General features: G+C 35.1%; 2 protein-coding genes across 6 annotated transcripts in view; one reads left to right on the top strand and one right to left on the bottom strand.

The window, feature by feature from the left end:
• The first annotated feature begins 197 nt into the window (after positions 1 to 197).
• LOC127510012 (hepatocyte cell adhesion molecule-like) overlaps positions 198 to 20,091 on the top strand; it is a 40,232-nt gene continuing 20,338 nt past the window's right edge. Inside the window, exons 1-5 of one of the 3 annotated variants that reach the window (XM_051889490.1) lie at positions 198 to 592; positions 16,115 to 16,423; positions 16,588 to 16,875; positions 16,951 to 17,061; positions 17,902 to 17,966. In XM_051889490.1, coding sequence (XP_051745450.1) covers positions 553 to 592; positions 16,115 to 16,423; positions 16,588 to 16,875; positions 16,951 to 17,061; positions 17,902 to 17,966 — 813 coding nt within the window. In that variant the 5' untranslated portion in view covers positions 198 to 552. Of the gene's footprint in view, positions 593 to 15,784; positions 15,909 to 16,114; positions 16,424 to 16,587; positions 16,876 to 16,950; positions 17,062 to 17,901; positions 17,967 to 20,091 lie in introns of those variants that run through there. The other 2 variants (XM_051889489.1, XM_051889491.1) reach the window with 2 other exon arrangements.
• LOC127510023 (SLAM family member 5-like) lies at positions 5,107 to 15,673 on the bottom strand. 3 transcript variants are annotated; one of them, XR_007929422.1, is made up of 6 exons: positions 14,203 to 14,741; positions 14,042 to 14,115; positions 11,843 to 11,905; positions 11,533 to 11,623; positions 8,611 to 8,663; positions 6,286 to 6,434 (listed from the first exon to the last, which is right to left on the bottom strand). XR_007929422.1 is itself a non-coding variant. In XM_051889508.1 (4 exons), exons 1-4 carry the CDS (start codon positions 15,253 to 15,255, stop codon positions 5,915 to 5,917), a joined length of 801 nt encoding a protein of 266 aa, XP_051745468.1. In that variant the 5' UTR covers positions 15,256 to 15,673; the 3' UTR covers positions 5,107 to 5,914. The 3 variants fall into 3 exon arrangements, 1 of the variants encoding a protein (XP_051745468.1); XR_007929423.1 differs by lacking the exon at positions 6,286 to 6,434 and having other exon boundaries at positions 8,138 to 8,663; positions 14,203 to 14,268; positions 14,347 to 14,741; XM_051889508.1 differs by lacking the exons at positions 8,611 to 8,663; positions 11,533 to 11,623; positions 11,843 to 11,905; positions 14,042 to 14,115; positions 14,203 to 14,741 and adding exons at positions 5,107 to 6,054; positions 14,748 to 15,059; positions 15,207 to 15,673 and having other exon boundaries at positions 6,135 to 6,434.

The raw sequence follows: 20,091 nt of genomic DNA, 5'->3' as shown, positions 1-20,091 counted from the left end.
ACTGAGATAATGTTGATGAACTCATTAGCTCAGAATTGGATTTCAATAATATTTCAATATTTCATAACATGACATTTTAGCAAACTTCTGCATTTTAAAAGCAACCTTTTAAAAATACTGAACTGGGAGGAATGGGAACATTAGTCAGTAATTCTTCTTAAACTTCACCGTGTCTACACTGGATGTGACCAAAGACTTCAGAAGCCATTATAACCCGTGTGACTGTACACACTGGACACCGTTCTTCTTCTGCGTGCTCTAAACACTCACCATACTAACAGACATGAAGGTAGTAAAAGTTTTTACTAAAATAGGTCTATAGATGAAACCCGTATAAGTGAGAAGCCACAGGCTGTAGAGCCTCTGAAGGGAAGTGCTCTAGAGGAGCTTTATTCACTCTGAGCTTCACTACAGACCGACAGCACTGTCCTCTCCTGATCTTCTGCCACTTTCTACCTTTATTAGACCATTTCTGCTGGGATTTACTTTTCTAATCTAGCAGCTCTTTTTATTTGAAACCATTAATCAAAATTCAAAAAGAAAATATTTGACATGGGTGTATTCATCTGTTTGTGTTTATGGAGTCTGACTGGTAAGTTTTATGGCTTCATTTCTGTGTTTATTATTACTTGCCCACAAACAAACCATTCTGTTATTATCCATCTTTCGTTTTCATGTTTCAGACTAATATAAACATTTGTTCATGATGTTATTTTTCTTATTCAATGATTGTTTTGAATTGAGAAAAACTCCAAATGTGGTGTTTGTGTTTGTGTTCAGGTGTGTTTGTTGCTGATGCAGTGAAGTCAGAGTCAGTGACTGAGGGAGAATCAGTCTCTCTGAACTCTAGTCTCACTCAAATACAGACACATGAAGAGATCGAGTGGAAGTTTGGTGACATTCTCATAGCTAAAGTGAAGAACAACAAGAGCGTGTTTTATGATATTGATGATGAGAGTTTTCAGAGACAGACTGAAACTGGATCAGACTGGATCTCTGACCATCATCAACAGCAGAACCACAGACTCTGGACTTTATACAGTCTCCAGCAGCAGCAGAGACACGATCAACACGATCAATCTCACTGTCTATGGTGAGGAGAGGATTACTATCCTGTTTGATGATTTGGGTGTTTCTTTAGTGTTCAGTTTTGGTTATAGACTTCAAGAAAATAAGCATATTAATAATGTTGGAATAACATTACTGACTCCTTTGTCTTGTTAAGGCTGTAGCATAAATTCATTTTATGCTGCTGAATAACTTTTATTCAATAGTCCTGCAAATTTACAGCTTGATTGTAAATGAGGCATTATAAAAATTTTCTCAAATATTTAACTTAAAATTTGCATGCTTAATTTCACAAATTACATCTCTTAATTAATCTCAAGCTTTATAGTGCCACTGTTATCTATATTCTCTCACATTTTCCAGCTCGTCTGCCTGTTCCTGTCCTCACCAGAGACTGTTCTTCATCTTCATCATCATCATGTTCATTGTTGTGTTCAGCTGTGAATGTGAGTCATGTGACTCTCTCCTGGTTCAAAGGAAACAGTTCATTGTCCAGCATCAGTGCATCTAATGTCAGCAGCAGTCTCTCTCTACCTCTGGAGGTGAAATATCAGGATAAAAACACCTACAGCTGTGTGCTGAACAATCCCATCAGAAACCAGACCAGACATCTCAACATCACTGAACTCTGTCACACATGTGCTGCAGGTACGACAGCGCTGATATATTTGTTCATTTGCTGAACTGATCTCTGAAGTTATATAGTTCAGATATAGTGTTTGTTGAAGGTTAGATTGACAGATTCATTCACTTTAACCCTTCATTGTGTCTACTCTGTATCAAGGCGAATCCTCGTTGATCATTGGACTGATCTCTGCTGCTGCTGCTGGATCTCTGTTGATTGTAGCTGCTGTCGGGATCTTCTGCATCTGCAGGAAGAAAACAGACCAAGAGGGCAAGTATTCCTACTGCTGAGATATCTGTACAAATAGTTTTTAAAGGCACAGTAAGTTTCACTGCTAGAAGTCTGACTGTACGAGAACATATGAATGTTGTCTGCTGAACACAAAAGAAGATATTTTGAAAATGTTGGAAACCAAACAGTTGACAGTAGCTACTGACTTCCATAGTGTGGGGAAAAATACTGTTGAAGTCAATGAATGTTTGGTTACCCACAATCTTTAAACTATCTTCTACTGTGTTCATCAGAAGAAGGAAATTCATACAAGTTTGGATCAACTGGAGGGTGAACAAATACTGACAGAATTTATTTATTTATTGGCTAAACTATGCCTTTAATGCGCTCTTGTGTGTAGGCCTAATTTCTTATGTGTCTCATCATAAGCCTCCATTACTAATTCAACATGTCATTTAAGAGCTAGTATGGAGCCATCGATGTGCAGACTAATTTGGTTATTATACCACCCTTATCATAGTAAAACCATGTTTTTTTTTGTTGTTGTTGTTTTCTGTTGCTGTTGTTTTTTTTTGGCACATTTGTATGACCAAAAAAAAAAAAAAACTTGTTTAAAACAGTTAAACCATGGTTAATTTGTGGTTACCATCATTTAACTACATGATTCATGTTTTTTTTTTATTTATTTTTTTTTTTTTTTATTCATTATTAAAACCATGGCTCATACCTTACACTTCAACCAATCAGAATCAAGCATCCCACAGCCCTGTATTATAATATTATAATATTAAAATAATGAAAATCAGTGCTGCAGAAAAAACAACAATAATTCTTTATTTGTCATTTTTGTTGAAGCAGTTCAGAGCGGTGAAGAAATCACATACGCTGATCCAACGTTCTACAAACGAAGAGCACAGAAATCGGTAGGAACTTTATTTCTGTGTGTGTGTGTGTTATTTGATCAAAACATCTGGGGCCTGTTTCAATAAGGAGGTTCAACCAACTCTGATTTAAAACTTGAACTCTGAGTTGACTTACTCCGAGATGGGAAACTCTTGAGTTTTCTGTTTCAGAACAGCTGAATTCAGTTAGTTCAATCGACTCTGAGTATGTTAACTCTGAGTTAAGCACGTGCACCACGACTATGAAAAGCCATGATCAATGGAGCTCCGATATTACGATTCACCATGGCAACAGCACCTGACAAAAAGATGTCCGCATACTTCAGAGTCAATACAAGTTTAATTCTTATCACTGTTATAATATCAAAGGTGAAAACTGGCAGAATGGTAAGTTATTGAACTAATATTCATTTTCATTTTCAAAAAAGAAGAAGAAAAAATAATAATTTAACAGGATGCAATAATAAGAGTGTAAATGATTTTATCATTATTAAACACTCGCTATAGGCAATTTACTTCCCACTTTTAGATCATTTTCTTCATTTTTATTGAAAATAAATGCCTTTCTGATGTGATATGTGATGGGAAAAGGGAGAATAGCAAGCTCGGCAGAAGGCCGATTCGAACCCAGTCAATCACGTCACAAGTTAATTCTCCACACCCAACACACTACTGCCTACACCACTGCAGCCACAAGAATGAGTGTCAATTTTAACCTGGTCTGACATTGTAAATTTGCACTTAGTAATAGACACTCCGAATAATCTTGTTTTCCGTTTGCATTAAGATTATTTTTATTACCACGCTGGCGGATATTGATAATTTTACTTTAGTGAAATGCACTTAATTTAGATCCCCCAGGGAAACAAGACTAAATATCTTATATCATTTTCTCTGAGTATAAGTTACCTCTCTTTCAGAAACAGGCTTGACTTACCCTGCTTACTCGGGTTTGATATACCTCCATTTCTGCAGCAGAAAACCCAGTTTTTCCCTCATTTCAGGGTTAACATACTCAGAGTTTTCACTTAACCTCCTTTCTGAAACGGGCCTCTGATTTGATCTAGATGTGTATTTGTGTGTATAAAATAAATGATAAATGGTCAGTATTGTTCTTGATAACTACATCTGTTTTCTTACAGAGAGCTCAAGAAGATGTGGCATACGCAGGAGTCGTCATGCGACACTGATAGAAATGTGCTCCTGTTGAAGGGCTGTTAAAAAGGAAATGACTGGTTTTATTCCAGGGCTCTGAGCAGTGCTTTTGTTGTGTGTATGTTTGTAGATTGTTCTGTTATAGTAATGTGTTCAGACAGTTTTGTATTTCTCTGCTGGAGCCTGTATGAACCTGATTGAGCTTCTCCTCAGTGAACATGTTCTTTCACAGCTCTCTCACTGTGATGTTTTAAAGTGTAAAATGTTTATATGCAAGTCGTTTATTTCAAAATCTTCATATTTTATTGCTTTGACACTTATACCTTTACTCCCATTTTGTAGTTTATTGCTCATTTTGCTGTTTGATATTTTGTTGTAAATACAAAATAAATATATACATAAACAATAATATAAATGATTTCCACTGATATCCTCTATTTCATTGTGTACTATATTTCAAAATAACATCTTTTGTCTGGTCACATTCACATTCTGTATTTACTTACAACTATTTTTAACAGACACTTTTATTCAGAAAATAAAATCTTCTATGCCATTCATTGAGATAAAATAAAGTTAAGTCTTTAAAGTTAAAGACTGACATTAATCAATAAACATCTGAAGAAAAAATGATTTGGTATGAATGTTGTGTGAAATTATGTGATAAACAATCCCTTAAGCACCTGAAAAACATGAAGAAGGCGTGAAGTGTGAAAGTTAGCCAGGATGATCAAGTATGAATCCGTCTTGAGCCAAGGATTTCAATGACATAAGACACTTGAGCCTGTAACTTTAGGAGTTATGAGCAATTTTGATCCCAGCCTGATCACTTTTAGGGGAGAATAGTGATCCTCGGTAATTTTAACAATTAAAATAGAACAGACGGACGTGTTAATGTGCTAATGTTCTAAAAATTAACTGTCACCTCTTGTTTAGAGACACTTTAATGATTAACACGCTACAGTTTAATGCTCTTCTGATAAAATAAACATTGATAATCATTCTTTCATGACACCGAAACTCTCAGGAGCTAAAAGTGTCAAAAGCTGCAGTTACTTCTGCTTTTATGCATGTGAATGTGTGAGAGAGAGATGAAGTGTGAAAACCAGAGCAGAAACTGACCAGTGCATGGGAAATTTTGTTTTTAATACTGAACAAATACATTTAAATTTGCTTCTTTTAAACATTTTTGAAGATTATAGAACTATGAAATATAATGAGTGCTACAGGGTCTAAACCATCATCTGTGCTTGTGTTGTTTTGCCAAAAATTTGGAACTGAGGAGACGATTGAATTCTGATGAAACAATGACTCTCTCAGACAGTGAGTCTCTCATACAGACCCTGATGTAGCGCCTACTAGTGACTGAACTTTTAAAATTTTGAGGATTTTCACAGTAGGCCTCTATGTATTTTCAGTAAATCCTATTGCTGGTAGATGTTGTAACTACAGGTCTGGAAACACAAGACATCCTCCTTTTCTTAAGATCATTTAAACATAATTGTGTATTCAGATGAAATTTTTTAATCTATGTTACATGTATTACCAGTGACTGATACTTCTTTGGATGTTTTCAGGATGATGTTGTACGTTATCCTGTTCTAAAATGTATAGTGTATTTTAATTTTTTTAAAGGACCGTTAAGATTTTATAAAATGAATTAACATTTGACTTAAATCAGTGGTTGTCCTGGAGTAGCTAGCACCAGCCCTGCACATTGTGTATGTCTCCCTAATTTGACACTTCAGGTCTTGCAGTCTCTACTAATGAGCCAATGAGTTAAATCAGGTGTGATATCTATCTATCTATCTATCTATCTATCTGTCTGTTCATGAATGCTATTTACTCAAAAGGTTTCTTGTAATATACTTTAATCTCTCCAGTCATTCTGGATCATCTCCATCTTCCTGAGAGATTAATCAGAGTTTGATGGTTATTTCTGGACGCTCTTCTTCTGTTGAAGACTTCTGGATCTGATGTCATAAACCAGAACAACCACAGTAGCCACACCCACCACAGCAGAGAGAGCCAATCGGATCACAGCTTCAGTAAAGCCACAACAGTGGATACTCTCTTGTGAGACAAGAAATGAGCAATGTTAAAATAGAAATTTTGTTTAGTTTGTGAAAAAATATATAGTTCTGCTGTCGTACCTGCACATGTGTGACAGAGTTGAGTGTTGTTGAGGTGTTGAGTCTGGTTTCTGATGGGATTGTTCAGCACACAGCTGTAGGTGTTTTGATCCTCATATTCCACCTCCAGAGGTAGAGAGAGACTGATGCTGAGATCAGACACACTGATGCTGGACAATGAACTGTTTCCTTTGAACCAGGAGAGAGTCACATGACTCACATTCACAGCTGAACACACCAATGAACATGATGATGATGATGATGATGATGATGAAGAACATTGTGAAGAGTCTCTGCTGATGTCAGGAACAGGCAGACGAGCTGAAAAATATTGGAGAAATTTACATATAAGTGGTTATTAATATTGTGTCATTACTGCAAAAAAAAATGATGTGTTGGATTTACTTAAAATATGTATGCACAGTTTTTGCACCACACTTTTTAAATAAATCCAACTTGAAGCAATTTTATGTAAAACTAACAAGAAAACCTGTTATAGGTACTTATACAAACCCGATTCCAAAAAGTTGGGACACTGTACAAATTGTGAATAAAAAAGGAATGCTATAATTTACAAATCTCATAAACTTATATTTTATTCACAATAGAATATAGATAACATATCAAATGTTGAAAGTGAGACATTTTGAAATGTCATGCCAAATATTGGCTCATTTTGGATTTCATGAGAGCTACACATTCCAAAACAGATGGGACAGGTAGCAATAAGAGGCCGGAAAAGTTAAATATACATATAAGGAACAGCTGGAGGACCAATTTGCAACTTATTAGGTCAATTGGCAACATGATTGGGTATAAAAAGAGCCTCTCAGAGTGGCAGTGTCTCTCAGAAGTCAAGATGGGCAGAGGATCACCAATTCCCCCAATGCTGCGGCGAAAAATAGTGGAGCAATATCAGAAAGGAGTTTCTCAGAGAAAAATTGCAAAGAGTTTGAAGTTATCCTCATCTACAGTGCATAATATCATCCAAAGATTCAGAGAATCTGGAACAATCTCTGTGCGTAAGGGTCAAGGCCGGAAAACCATACTGGATGCCTGTGATCTTCGGGCCCTTAGACAGCACTGCATCACATACAGGAATGCTACTGTAATGGAAATCACAACATGGGCTCAGGAATACTTCCAGAAAACACAATCCACCGTGTCATTCGCCGTTGCCGGCTAAAACTCTATAGGTCAAAAAAGAAGCCATATCTAAACATGATCCAGAAGCGCAGGCGTTTTCTCTGGGCCAAGGCTCATTTAAAATGGACTGTGGCAAAGTGGAAAACTGTTCTGTGGTCAGACGAATCAAAATTTGAAGTTCTTTTTGGAAAACTGGGACACCATGTCATCCGGACTAAAGAGGACAAAGACAACCCAAGTTGTTATCAGCGCTCAGTTCAGAAGCCTGCATCTCTGATGGTATGGGGTTGCATGAGTGCGTGTGGCATGGGCAGCTTACACATCTGGAAAGGCACCATCAATGCTGAAAGGTATATCCAAGTTCTAGAACAACATATGCTACAATCCAGACGTCGTCTCTTTCAGGGAAGACCTTGCATTTTCCAGCATGACAATGCCAGACCACATACTGCATCAATTACAACATCATGGCTGCGTAGAAGAAGGATCCGGGTACTGAAATGGCCAGCCTGCAGTCCAGATCTTTCACCCATAGAAAACATTTGGCGCATCATAAAGAGGAAGATGCGACAAAGAAGACCTAAGACAGTTGAGCAACTAGAAGCCTGTATTAGACAAGAATGGGACAACATTCCTATTCCTAAACTTGAGCAACTTGTCTCCTCAGTCCCCAGACGTTTGCAGACTGTTATAAAAAGAAGAGGGGATGCCACACAGTGGTAAACATGGCCTTGTCCCAACTTTTTTGAGATGTGTTGATGCCATGAAATTTAAAATCAACTTATTTTTCCCTTAAAATGATACATTTTCTCAGTTTAAATATTTGATATGTCATCTATGTTGTATTCTGAATAAAATATTGAAATTTGAAACTTCCACATCATTGCATTCCTTTTTTATTCACAATTTGTACAGTGTCCCAACTTTTTTGGAAACGGGTTTGTATATTTGTTAAATATATTTGTTTACTCAACATTTTTTACTTAAAAACACCAGTTCAAACTACCAAGTAATAGTAAGTTGTGTTGAAACAACTTAGAAATTTAATTTAAAACTTACTGTACTGTTCCAGAACATTAAATGTCTTTAGAATAAGCCAATAAAACATACAATTAGCAGAAAACAAAGCATTTTACTTCATTTTTGGACAGCATTTCAACAAAAGGTTTTCACACAATTAGTACAGAAATAAAGCATTTTAGGTTTTTTGACAGAGATTGCAATACTACTCTGGAAACAACAACAACTTATATAGTCTGAAACCAAAAATCATGACTGTAGTACTTCTGAAAAAAAAAAAAAAAATGTGACAATTTGACAAAAAGAAAGTTCCCATCATCCATGAATCCACCTTCGTGATCAGTGTGTGTGCTGTTCCAGTTCCTCAAGGTCACCATGACCATCCTAAAGAAAAGCATAGCAAATGTGTATTTACTTGCATTACTTTGTAGTTCCAGATTGTTTTATATTTTTCCCACTGTAAAACATTTATATAACACAAAATGAGTTACAATGTTTTGAAATAACAAGAAAACACCTTTATATTTAATAAATAAATGTTACAGTTTGTTTCATTTGTTTTATTGGGGGTGAAATTGATTTACTTCCATTATTAAGTTGATTATTGAGTTTTGAAGTAGGGATGTTAATTTACACAAATTCCCATGATCCACCGTCATTTAAATTAAAAATCAATTAATCATTAACCTTGAAACTGCAGTACAGGGAGTGCCAATTTCACTCAACACACCAGCTCCCTCACCGGCCTTTTTTTTTTTTTTTTTTTTTTTTTTTCGCTAGTAGGATTGAAAAATGAATCAATGTGATTTATGCTAATTTGCAAAAGGTTGTTTTGCTATTATACAGGTGCTGGTCATATAATTAGAATATCATCAAAAAGTTGATTTATTTCACTAATTCCATTCAAAAAGTGAAACTTGTATATTATATTCATTCATTACACACAGACTGATATATTTCAAATGATTATTTCTTTTAATTTTGATGAATATAACTGACAACTAAGGAAAATCCCAAATTCAGTATCTCAGAAAATTAGAATATTACTTAAGACCAATACAAAGAAAGGATTTTTAGAAATCTTGGCCAACTGAAAAGTATGAACATGAAAAGTATGAGCATGTACAGCACTCAATACTTAGTTGGGGCTCCTTTTGCCTGAATTACTGCAGCAATGCGGCGTGGCATGGAGTCGATCAGTCTGTGGCACTGCTCAGGTGTTATAAGAGCCCAGGTTGCTCTGATAGTGGCCTTCAGCTCTTCTGCATTGTTGGGTCTGGCATATCGCATCTTCCTCTTCACAATACCCCATAGATTTTCTATGGGGTTAAGGTCAGGCGAGTTTGCTGGCCAATTAAGAACAGGGATACCATGGTCCTTAAACCAGGTACTGGTAGCTTTGGCACTGTGTGCAGGTGCCAAGTCCTCTTGGAAAATGAAATCTGCATCTCCATAAAGTTGGTCAGCAGCAGGAAGCATGAAGTGCTCTAAAACTTCCTGGTATACGGCTGCGTTGACCTTGGACCTCAGAAAACACAGTGGACCAACACCAGCAGATGACATGGCACCCCAAACCATCACTGACTGTGGAAACTTTACACTGGACCTCAAGCAACGTGGATTGTGTGCCTCTCCTCTCTTCCTCCAGACTCTGGGACCCTGATTTCCAAAGGAAATGCAAAATTTACTTTCATCAGAGAACATAACTTTGGAGCTCTCCGCAGCAGTCCAGTCTTTTTTGTCTTTAGCCCAGGCGAGACGCTTCTGACGCTGTCTGTTGTTCAATAGTGGCTTGACACAAGGAATGCGACAGCTGAAACCCATGTCTTGCATATGTCTGTGCGTAGTGGTTCTTGAAGCACTGACTCCAGCTGTAGTCCACTCTTTGTGAATCTCCCCCACATTTTTTGAATGGGTTTTGTTTCACAATCCTCTCCAGGGTGCGGTTATCCCTATTGCTTGTACACTTTTTTCTACCACATCTTTTCCTTCCCTTCGCCTCTCTATTAATGTGCTTGGACACAGAGCTCTGTGAACAGCCAGCCTCTTTTGCAATGACCTTTTGTGTCTTGCCCTCCTTGAGCAAGGTGTCAATGGTCGTCTTTTGGACAACTGTCAAGTCAGCGGTCTTCCCCATGATTGTGTAGCCTACAGAACTAGACTGAGAGACCATTTAAAGGCCTTTGCAGGTGTTTTGAGTTAATTATCTGATTAGAGTGTGGCACCAGGTGTCTTCAATATTGAACCTTTTCACAATATTCTAATTTTCTGATATACTGAATTTGGGATTTTCCTTAGTTGTCAGTTATAATCATCAAAATTAAAAGAAATAAACATTTGAAATATATCAGTCTGTGTGTAATGAATGAATATAATATACAAGTTTCACTTTTTGAATGGAATTAGTGAAATAAATCAACTTTTTGATGATATTCTAATTATATGACCAGCACCTGTAAGTGTTCTTTTCATCACGGAAAATTTGGAGTGTATTTTTACTATTTGACAATCTTTCTGCCATCTGCATGTTGATGCCCCATAACACTACAGCCTCATTTACCTTCATTTGAAGTAAAATTATCCCAATTATTTCCTGCGTCTGCTGCTCGTTTATGGTGCATAACCACTCACCCTAATGATGCCTAATGAACCTTGCTTAATCAATCACTGATAAGTTTTATCGATTAAATTATTAATGCTGTGGTGGAGCGGTGATGAATATTGCTTTTGTAAATACTTTCCAACATTTCTGTATTAAATGTATCTTTTAACTGCATGCAAATTACAGCGAAGCTCAACACTTATATGGTGCAAAAAGGATTTAAACAGTGAATTTTGTATCAATCTGTTCTGGTAAACTCAGAGATGTTGATTCAGACGGCAATTAAATTACCACACGGCCTTGGTAACTGTCAAAAAACAGTAGTCAGTTCAGCCAGGCATTTTTATGTGGGTGGTGAGAGAAAAACACTGACATTCTGGATTCGGGCAGCAATATAATCACCAACCATCCCATGTAAATGCTGAAAATATCTTACGTCCCCATGAGAAACAGTTACTGTCGACAAGGACTTATGTCTCTCTTATCTGACACGCTCAGCTGAGTTCATGGAGCTCTCTCCGGACGAGCTGATGATCTGAATCAATAAGTGTTAAATAAGGGAGACATGCAAAAATGTGCAGAACAGGGGTCCCCAAGACCAGGATTATAAACCACTGCCATATATAGTGTTAGATGTGTTCAGACACTCACCTGGTGATGCCTGATGAGATCATTAGTGTTGTCAGAGAGGTACAACATTAAACACTGAATCAACTTCTCTGTATATCTGAACAGGTTTGGTCTGAGAAGTACGTGAAACAAAAAATGGATTTTTATGGTGGATACACACAAGCTTTTATATCTAAACTGACTGAGAAAAATATGTCTTCAAAGCAGACAAATCACCCAAAATGCAGAAAATATGCAGGTTCACCTTTTTTCTTTTTTTTTCTTTTTTTTGGCAAAGCCATTTTTTCAAAAACAATTAATAATCAAGTGTGAAATTAACAAAAAATGTTACCTTCAGAAATTGTTCTAACAGGATCCACCATATCCTGCTATTTTTGCTCCACAACTGTTCACACTAAGATGAATGGAGAGAAAAATAACAGTATTGAACAACATAAAATATGATTAGGCTAGCTTTTTAAGTTTTTATTAGGGCCTGAGCACTGATGGTGTGAGGACCCTATTGTAATTGCTGAGTCAATTCTTCTTCTTCTCTGAAATGAATCTAATTTTTGAGGGCCTAAACATGCTCAAAAACTCATGAAACTTTGCACACACATCAGAAGTGGTGAAAATTTACATTTGATATGGGTTTCAGAATTAGGTGTGGCAAAATGGCTCGATAGCGCCACCTACAAAATTTCAATCAAGCGCCCTTTGCACTACGTTTCACGTACAGGTATGAAATTCAGTAGACAGATCTAACTGCCCAATACCTACAAAAAAGCCCCTGGGTGCAAAATCTGAAAACCAACAGGAAGTGAGATAATTTGAATTTTCTCTGCAAAATTTGTGCAATTTTTTGCCATTTCCAGATACAGTGTCTGATCTGCCCCAAACTTCACATGTTTGATAATAGTCCGGGCCTAAAGACATCTACATGACAATATTCATTTATAGTCAAAGTGCCACCTGCTGGAAGCAGGAAGTGTGGTGCATCAAAATGGCCTTGCCATATTTCTCCTCTATTTATCCACTTAAATGAATATCGCCCACTGTTCACAGTTTTCCTAAGGCCACTGGGTGGTGCGAGGGCCCTTTCTTCGCTGCTTGTGGCTTTAATTATATATTCTTTTTGGAGCTGAGTGAAAACTCAAGTTAACTAACTCAGTTACGTATATAAAATACAAAATTTGAGTAACTGTATTTCATTACAGTTACATTTTAAATGGATGGTAATCAAATTACAGTTACATTCGAAAAGTATTTTAAATGATCAAAGTGATTACTTTGATTTTTAATGTCATTTATTTCATTTAAACATGAATGTAAACTGTGACGGGCAATTCATGTAAACAACTGGTGATTCTCTGACTCTGACAGTCTGCATAATCATCCTAAGCTACAGTTCTGCTCATAAGTTTAATTCCCCTGCAGAATATGCATCATTTTAATAATTTTAACTAAATAAGAGGGATCATAAAAACTGCATGTTATTTAGTACTGTCTTGAATAAGCTTTTTCACATAACAGATGTTTACATACATTCCACAAGACCAAATGACTGAATTTTTATAAAAATTGCCCCATTCAAAAAGGTACATACCCTTGAATCTTAACTGTGTTGTCATTACCTGGATGATCCATGACTGTTTTCATATTTTGTGATAGTTGTTTGTGCCCCTTGTAATTGTGAAAAAAGGTAACTGTGACTTTTTAATCTCACAATTCTGACTTTTTTCCTCACAATTGTGAGATTTAAACTCACAATTGCATTTTATAAAGTCAGAATTAGAAGATTTAATCTCACAGTTACAAGTTATGAAGTCAGAATTGAGTGATAAATTGAGTGACTTTTTTTTCTGAAAAATTACAAATTTATATCTCACAATCTCACTAATTTTCTCACAATTCTGACTAGACAATTGTGCGTTTATATCTCACAATTCTGACTTTTTTCCTCAAAAAGTTTTTATCCTTAGAATTCTGACTTCTTTTCTCAATATCGCAATTTCAACTTTATATCACGCAATTCTGAGAAAAAAATAAAATAAAAACTCACAATTACCCTGTTTTTGTGTTACATACTTATGAGTATTCCAAAGTATTCTAAAGTAGGCTATTAAGTTATAAAAATTTTGTGAATTTGTAAATTTTTATTTTGTGATCTGTAGTGAAATACATTTTAAAAGTAACCTTCCCAACCCTGGTTAGTTTTTATCTAATGCAATGTTCATGAATACATGCAAACACTATGCATTTAAGCAAGCACTCAACAATCTGTTCAATGGAAGCGCGCACATCTATAAAATATACTTGTGTGCAAACTGGTTTCTTGATTCATGTGCAATAAACTCACATGTACAAACTTGATGTATAGATAGAACTAGTTGCAAAGTATTCATAAATAACACATAATTGCTGAAGAATTCGTAGCAGTTCAAACTATGACTTTAACAAATCCCCATGACTACAAATGAAATAAACAACTGGACGTTAGACGACACACTCATATTTTATTTTGTTAATATAAAGCTAAACTTTAGCTTACCTCCTTTCACCATCTTCACCACATTGTACTTCAGAAAATGTTGCGTTGTGCTTCCAGTTTAGGAATAAACCCATCTAACATATAAATGTGTGTTAATGAATGTTTAAAAAGTCAAAATCTAATGTTTTACTTTGTTAATATAAAGCTAAACGTTAGCTTACCTCCTTTCATCATCGTCACCACATCACGCCTCAGAAAACGTATTGTGCTTCCGGTTTAGAAGCGCACTAACACAAACAAGTGTTTATGAATGTTTAAAAGGTCAAGCTCTAATATTTTACTTAATGTTTTTAAAGACAGTTTACCTGACAGAGTTCTCGCTGTCTTCATCACATCACTTAAAATGGCTCCAGCTTCGCTCATTGGCTGGATATAATATTTGCATATCACGCAGCTCACAAATACGTCAAATTTTAAGTTAGGTTTACTTAATTTTAACCAAGTTGTAATGCTAGTTGATGTTACTTAAATTATTTTTCATACACTTTTATTTTACATTTTTGTGTGAGAATTTGTATCTTAAAATTTTGTAAGTTATAAATTATATATATATTAGTTTAATCTGTTTTTCTTGATAAGTAACGGATGTTGAGCCAACAAATCTTTTTAGCATACATAAATAACAAAAATAACATGCATTTTGTTTCTGCAAGGTTAATGTAAACTTGACTAGGACTGTAAATAAAATAAGTAATTCTCTCCTCACCATAGACAGTGAGATTGATCGTGTTGATCGTGTCTCTGCTGCTGCTGGAGACTGTATAAAGTCCAGAGTCTGTGGTTCTGCTGTTGATGATGGTCAGAGATCCAGTCTGATCCAGTTTCAGTCTGTCTCTGAATCTCTCATCATCAATATCATAAAACACGCTCTTGTTGTTCTTCACTTTAGCTATGAGAATGTCACCAAACTTCCACTCGATCTCTTCATGTGTCTGTATTTGAGTGAGACTAGAGTTCAGAGAGACTGATTCTCCCTCAGTCACTGACTCTGACTTCACTGCATCAGCAACAAACACACCTGAACACAAACACAAACACCACATTTGGAGGTTTAGTCTGATAAAACTTGACAATATTAGAGGAAAAATGAATGATGGAGACAATAAAGTTCAGAATGGCTTGTATGTGGACAAATTAATATATAAAGAGAACTAGAAATACTTACCAGTCAGACTCCAGGAGAACAACCAGAAGAAAATGAATGTATCAAACATTTTTTAACAGTTTTAGAAATGTTACAATAATCAAGTCCTGCACTCTTGAAAATGTCGATTGTTCTGCCAGTGTGTAATGAAGATTTTTAGAGAAATCCAGCAGTTAAACTCGTCCAGTAGCTCCTCCCACACAGACAGTAATTCTTTTAAGTTTCAGAACTTTTTCTTTCTCAAAACAGAATTAGTCTTTCATTTCATTTCTTTTGGATCTTGACGGACACAACCCAGCATCTGAAATAAATAGAGGTTTGGGGCAAAAATGTCTCTAAATTTGATGTGATGTTGTTCCTGGAGAGCCTCTGAATGTCTGAACGTCTGGAGTCTGACACACTCAGTTCAGTTCATGAATCTTTTTTAAGAGCCACTGACCACTTGTTTTAATAAAGGATAATATTTTGATCATATTATTAGAAATAGTTCCCATTCTCTCCTTTCTAACTCATTTTGAGAAGGCATGGCAGTATCTGAAGGGAGGAGTTTAGTTTCACTGAACCACTTTCCAACAGACCCGCAGATTCATTCGCTTTAAGAAACATTCAACGTTTTCACGAGTGTCAGGATCCGACTATTATCACAGTTCTGTTGTCAAACTATTTCATAAAAACTGCTAAAGAAAATGTTTATTTTCATCAGTTTGTGCTTGTGTCAGGCTGGTGAGTATTTTTATGGCCTCACTTCAGTTTATTTTATCATTTGCCTACAAACACATTAATCCATCATTCATTTTGCTTCTAATATTTTCCAGTTGTATAAAATTAATATAGTCAGATATTTTTGTTGATGCTGCTGTCCCTTTCATTGACTGTATATTGAAATGAGTGAAGAATTAATTCGAGTTATTATGTGTGTTTGTGTTCAGGTGTGTTTGTTGCTGATGCAGTGAAGTCAGAGTCAGTGACTGAGGGAGAATCAGTCTCTCTGAACTCTAGTGTCACTCAAATACAGACACATGAAGAGATCGAGTGGAGGTTTGGTGACATTCTCATAGCTAAAATGAAGAACAACAAGAACGTGTTTTATGATACTGATAAAGAGAGTTTCAAAGACAGACTGAAACTGGATCAGACTGGATCTCTGACCATCATCAACAGCAGAACCACAGACTCTGGACTTTATACAGTCTCCAGCAGCAGAGACACGATCAACACGATCAATCTCACTGTCTATGGTGAGGAGAGAATTACTGTCTGTTTGATTTATTAATTATACATTATGATTAAACTGTATAATATTTGTTTATCAGCTTGTTTAATTTAATTTTTTTAATATCAATAAACTGGAAAAGATCACAGTGATTTCTACTGAATCTGATTTATTCTGTCATGTTTTCAGCTCGTCTGCCTGTTCCTGTCATCAGCAGTAACTCTTCATCTTCATCATCATCATCATCATCATGTTCATTGGTGTGTTCAGCTGTGAATGTGAGTCATGTGACTCTCTCCTGGTTCAGAGGAAACAGTTCATTCTCCAGCATCAGAGTGTCTGATCTCAGCAGCCGGTCTGATCTTCTTCTCCATCTGGAGTGTGTGGATGATTCCTACAGCTGTGTGCTGAACAATCCCATCAGAAACCAGACTCAACACCTCAACAACACTCAACTCTGTCACACATGTGCTGCAGGTACTTCACTGATGATATCTGGTGTTTCTGCACACATTGATCTGGGCTAATGACTGTCTCTTTCATGTCCTCCAGTCTCTCTGACAGTGCTGATCTCTGCTGCTGCTGCTGCTGGATCTCTGTTGATTGTTGCTGCTGTCGGGATCTTCTGCATCTGCAGGAAACACAGAAACACACACAGAGAAGGCAAGTATTACCTGTATGCAGGGCTTGACATTAACTTTTTTGCTCACCAGCCACTGTGGCTAGTGGTTTTCCAAAGTTACTAGCCACTCAGCATTTTCACTGGCCACAACTTTGCTGTTGGGAAATTATATTTTAGGGGTGGGTAATATGACCATAATATGATAAATTTTATAATCAAGTTTTTTTTTTTTTTTAGGCTATATAAAAAGAACAAAGAAGCAAATTATCAAATTACAAATAGGCTACAATAGTAAATGAAATAACCTAAACTCTTTTTTCAGATACAGTAGGTTTATTTGACATTTATTTCTTCTGTTGTTTGATTAACATTAATGACATATAGATAATTGGGCTGATGAATGCATGTACGTAATATACTGACACATATCCAGTTTTTACCCACCTGTTTACATCCACTTAAGCCATAACCGACTGTATCCACGCGAGATACTCCACACGATGAACATTTTGACATCTGTGTGTATATATATTTGACTATTTAGGCGCGAGGAGAACTGATCGCGCGCGCGAGAGGGCGCTTCTGTTATGTGTCATTTAGCGCGATCCCGCCTTCACTAACTGCAAGTTAATCGATAACGAATTGTGATCGGATTGTAATTTTGTGCTACGACGAGTTTAGCTACCTTTCATTTGAAATTATATTCCACCCGCCAAAGTGTCTAGTGGAAGTGGCTGTCTTACCCACCACAGCTGAAATCTACCCACATTTGGCGGGTTGGTGGGTGTTTATGTCAAGCCCTGCCTGTATGTATATGTGTGTGTATAATTCTCAAACATCATCTCTCTGAGTGTTTGTTTCTGTCATTATTGTTGAAACAGAGACTCAAGCAGAAGAGATCACTTACGCTGATCCCACATTCTACAAAAGAAACAGAAATAAACCGGTAAGATCTTTGATTTCAGTGTATGGTGTGTCTCTGTGTTGTTTCAGTCTGATTTTACTGTGTGTGTGTGTGTGTGTGTGTGTGTGTGTGTGTGTGTGTGTGTGTTTAATGATTCACACACACAGCAGCAGCTCAACATATATTTATAAAGCAGTAGATGTGTTTGTGGATTTACACTGTAGACCATCATTTAGAGACACACAAACATTAGTCCGCTGACACACAACTTTAAAATACAGCAGTGAATCCTCTAAATCAGGCTTTTCACACTTTCAGAAGTGGATCCTGAAATATGAGAAAATAAGGACCACCATCCTGAAATTTAAAATGCATCTGCCCATTTAATATACTGGAATATGTAATATTATGAATCTTAAAATATCTTTGAAGTTACATTATTTTCTTCTCACTATAATACTGATAAATGTATTATTTATTTATTTAAATATTTATTTAAATGTTATTTATTATAAACATTAGTTTAATAGACTAATAACTAATAATTTTATTGTAATAACATTTTTTTATCCATTTACTTTATCTAATACAGTTTTCTCTAGATTTTAATCTTATTTGTTTTAATTCTTTTACAGTTTTTCTCTGCATTTTTACATTTTAATCATGTTAATTTAACATTTAATAACTTTATTTACTTATTTTAATCTAATTTATTTAATTATTTATTCTCTGGTTTTTTATCATGTTAATTTAATGTTTAGTAGTGTTTTATTTATTTATTTATTTTAATTAATTAATTTTATATTATGGTTTTCTCTAGACTTTTCCATGTTTATTTAATATATTATATATTTAATATAATATTATTATTATTATTATTATTATACATTTTTACAGTTTTTCTCAGACTTTTTGTATGTTTATGGAGTTAATTTTATTTATTTACTTATTTATATCTAATTGATTTATTTTAATTTTATTCAATTTTTACATTTTCATCATATGTTAATTTAACATTTATTTATTATTTATTTACTTACTATCTAATATATTTATTTTAAATGTATTTGTTTATTTTTTGTTTTTATCATGTTAATTTAAAAATTTAATCATGTTTCATTTATTTATTTATTTATTTATTTAAGTATATATATATATATATATATATATATATATATATATATATATACACACATATATATATATATATATTTAACATTTTTATGTTTTTTTTCTAGGCTTTTCCATGTTTATTTAATATAATTTATTTACTTATTATTATTATTATTATACATTTTTACAGTTTTTCTTATACTTTTTCACGGACCACTTGTTTATGGAGATTATGGATATAATAAAGTAGGCATGTGCACGTCATGATATTTTGGTATGTCGCTTATTTCCAGTTTAGGCCTACAGACCTTATTCACAGCAGCAGCTTATTTGATTTTGACGGGAATTCTTCTTTTGTGGATTTACTGGCAGCTTTTAAACCAACATTTACGGAAACTGAAAGTGGGGTGTATTACAGTTAATTGTTCAGTTCAGTTTCATAATTGCTTAGAATTTTTTTATATGCAGTTGTCACTACCTGAATATTTTGGAAAAAAAAAAAAAATAAACAAATAGAAAAATACTGAAATACTACATGAAATCCATCCTTACCCTTACAAAGAAGTATGCTTAAAAAAAAAGAAGTATTCTTAAGTAATGTTCAAGTATATTTTTAAGTATACTTTATGTAGTAAGTATACTTTGTACTAGCAGTATACTTGTAGTGTACTATTTCAATACTGCTTGGGAGTAAATTGGCCCACTTTTTAGTATATACTTTTAAGTATACTTTAAGTGTAACAGTAGTAAGAATTGAGGACCCAACTAGTTTAAATCTACGTTTTTAGTTTGAACTGGATGGCACTAAATTTCCTCAATTTTGATGAAAAGAAAACAGAAGTTATGTTGTTTATGCCGGGGGGTACCTGTGAGTCAGTAGATTTAAACCTTGGTGGATTGAAACCATTTGTGAAGCCCTATGTAAAAAACTTGGGTGTTATCATGGAGTGTTTTTTTTAAATTAGACAAACAGATTAACTCGGTAGTTAAATCTAGTTTTTTTCCAAATTGAGACAACTCACCAAGATGAAATCTTTCTTGTCTCTTAAAGACT

The sequence above is a fragment of the Ctenopharyngodon idella genome, chromosome 3, assembly GCF_019924925.1.
Source record: "Ctenopharyngodon idella isolate HZGC_01 chromosome 3, HZGC01, whole genome shotgun sequence".
NCBI classification, from domain to species: Eukaryota; Metazoa; Chordata; class Actinopteri; order Cypriniformes; family Xenocyprididae; genus Ctenopharyngodon; species Ctenopharyngodon idella.
This window is presented reverse-complemented; position numbering and strand designations above follow the sequence as displayed.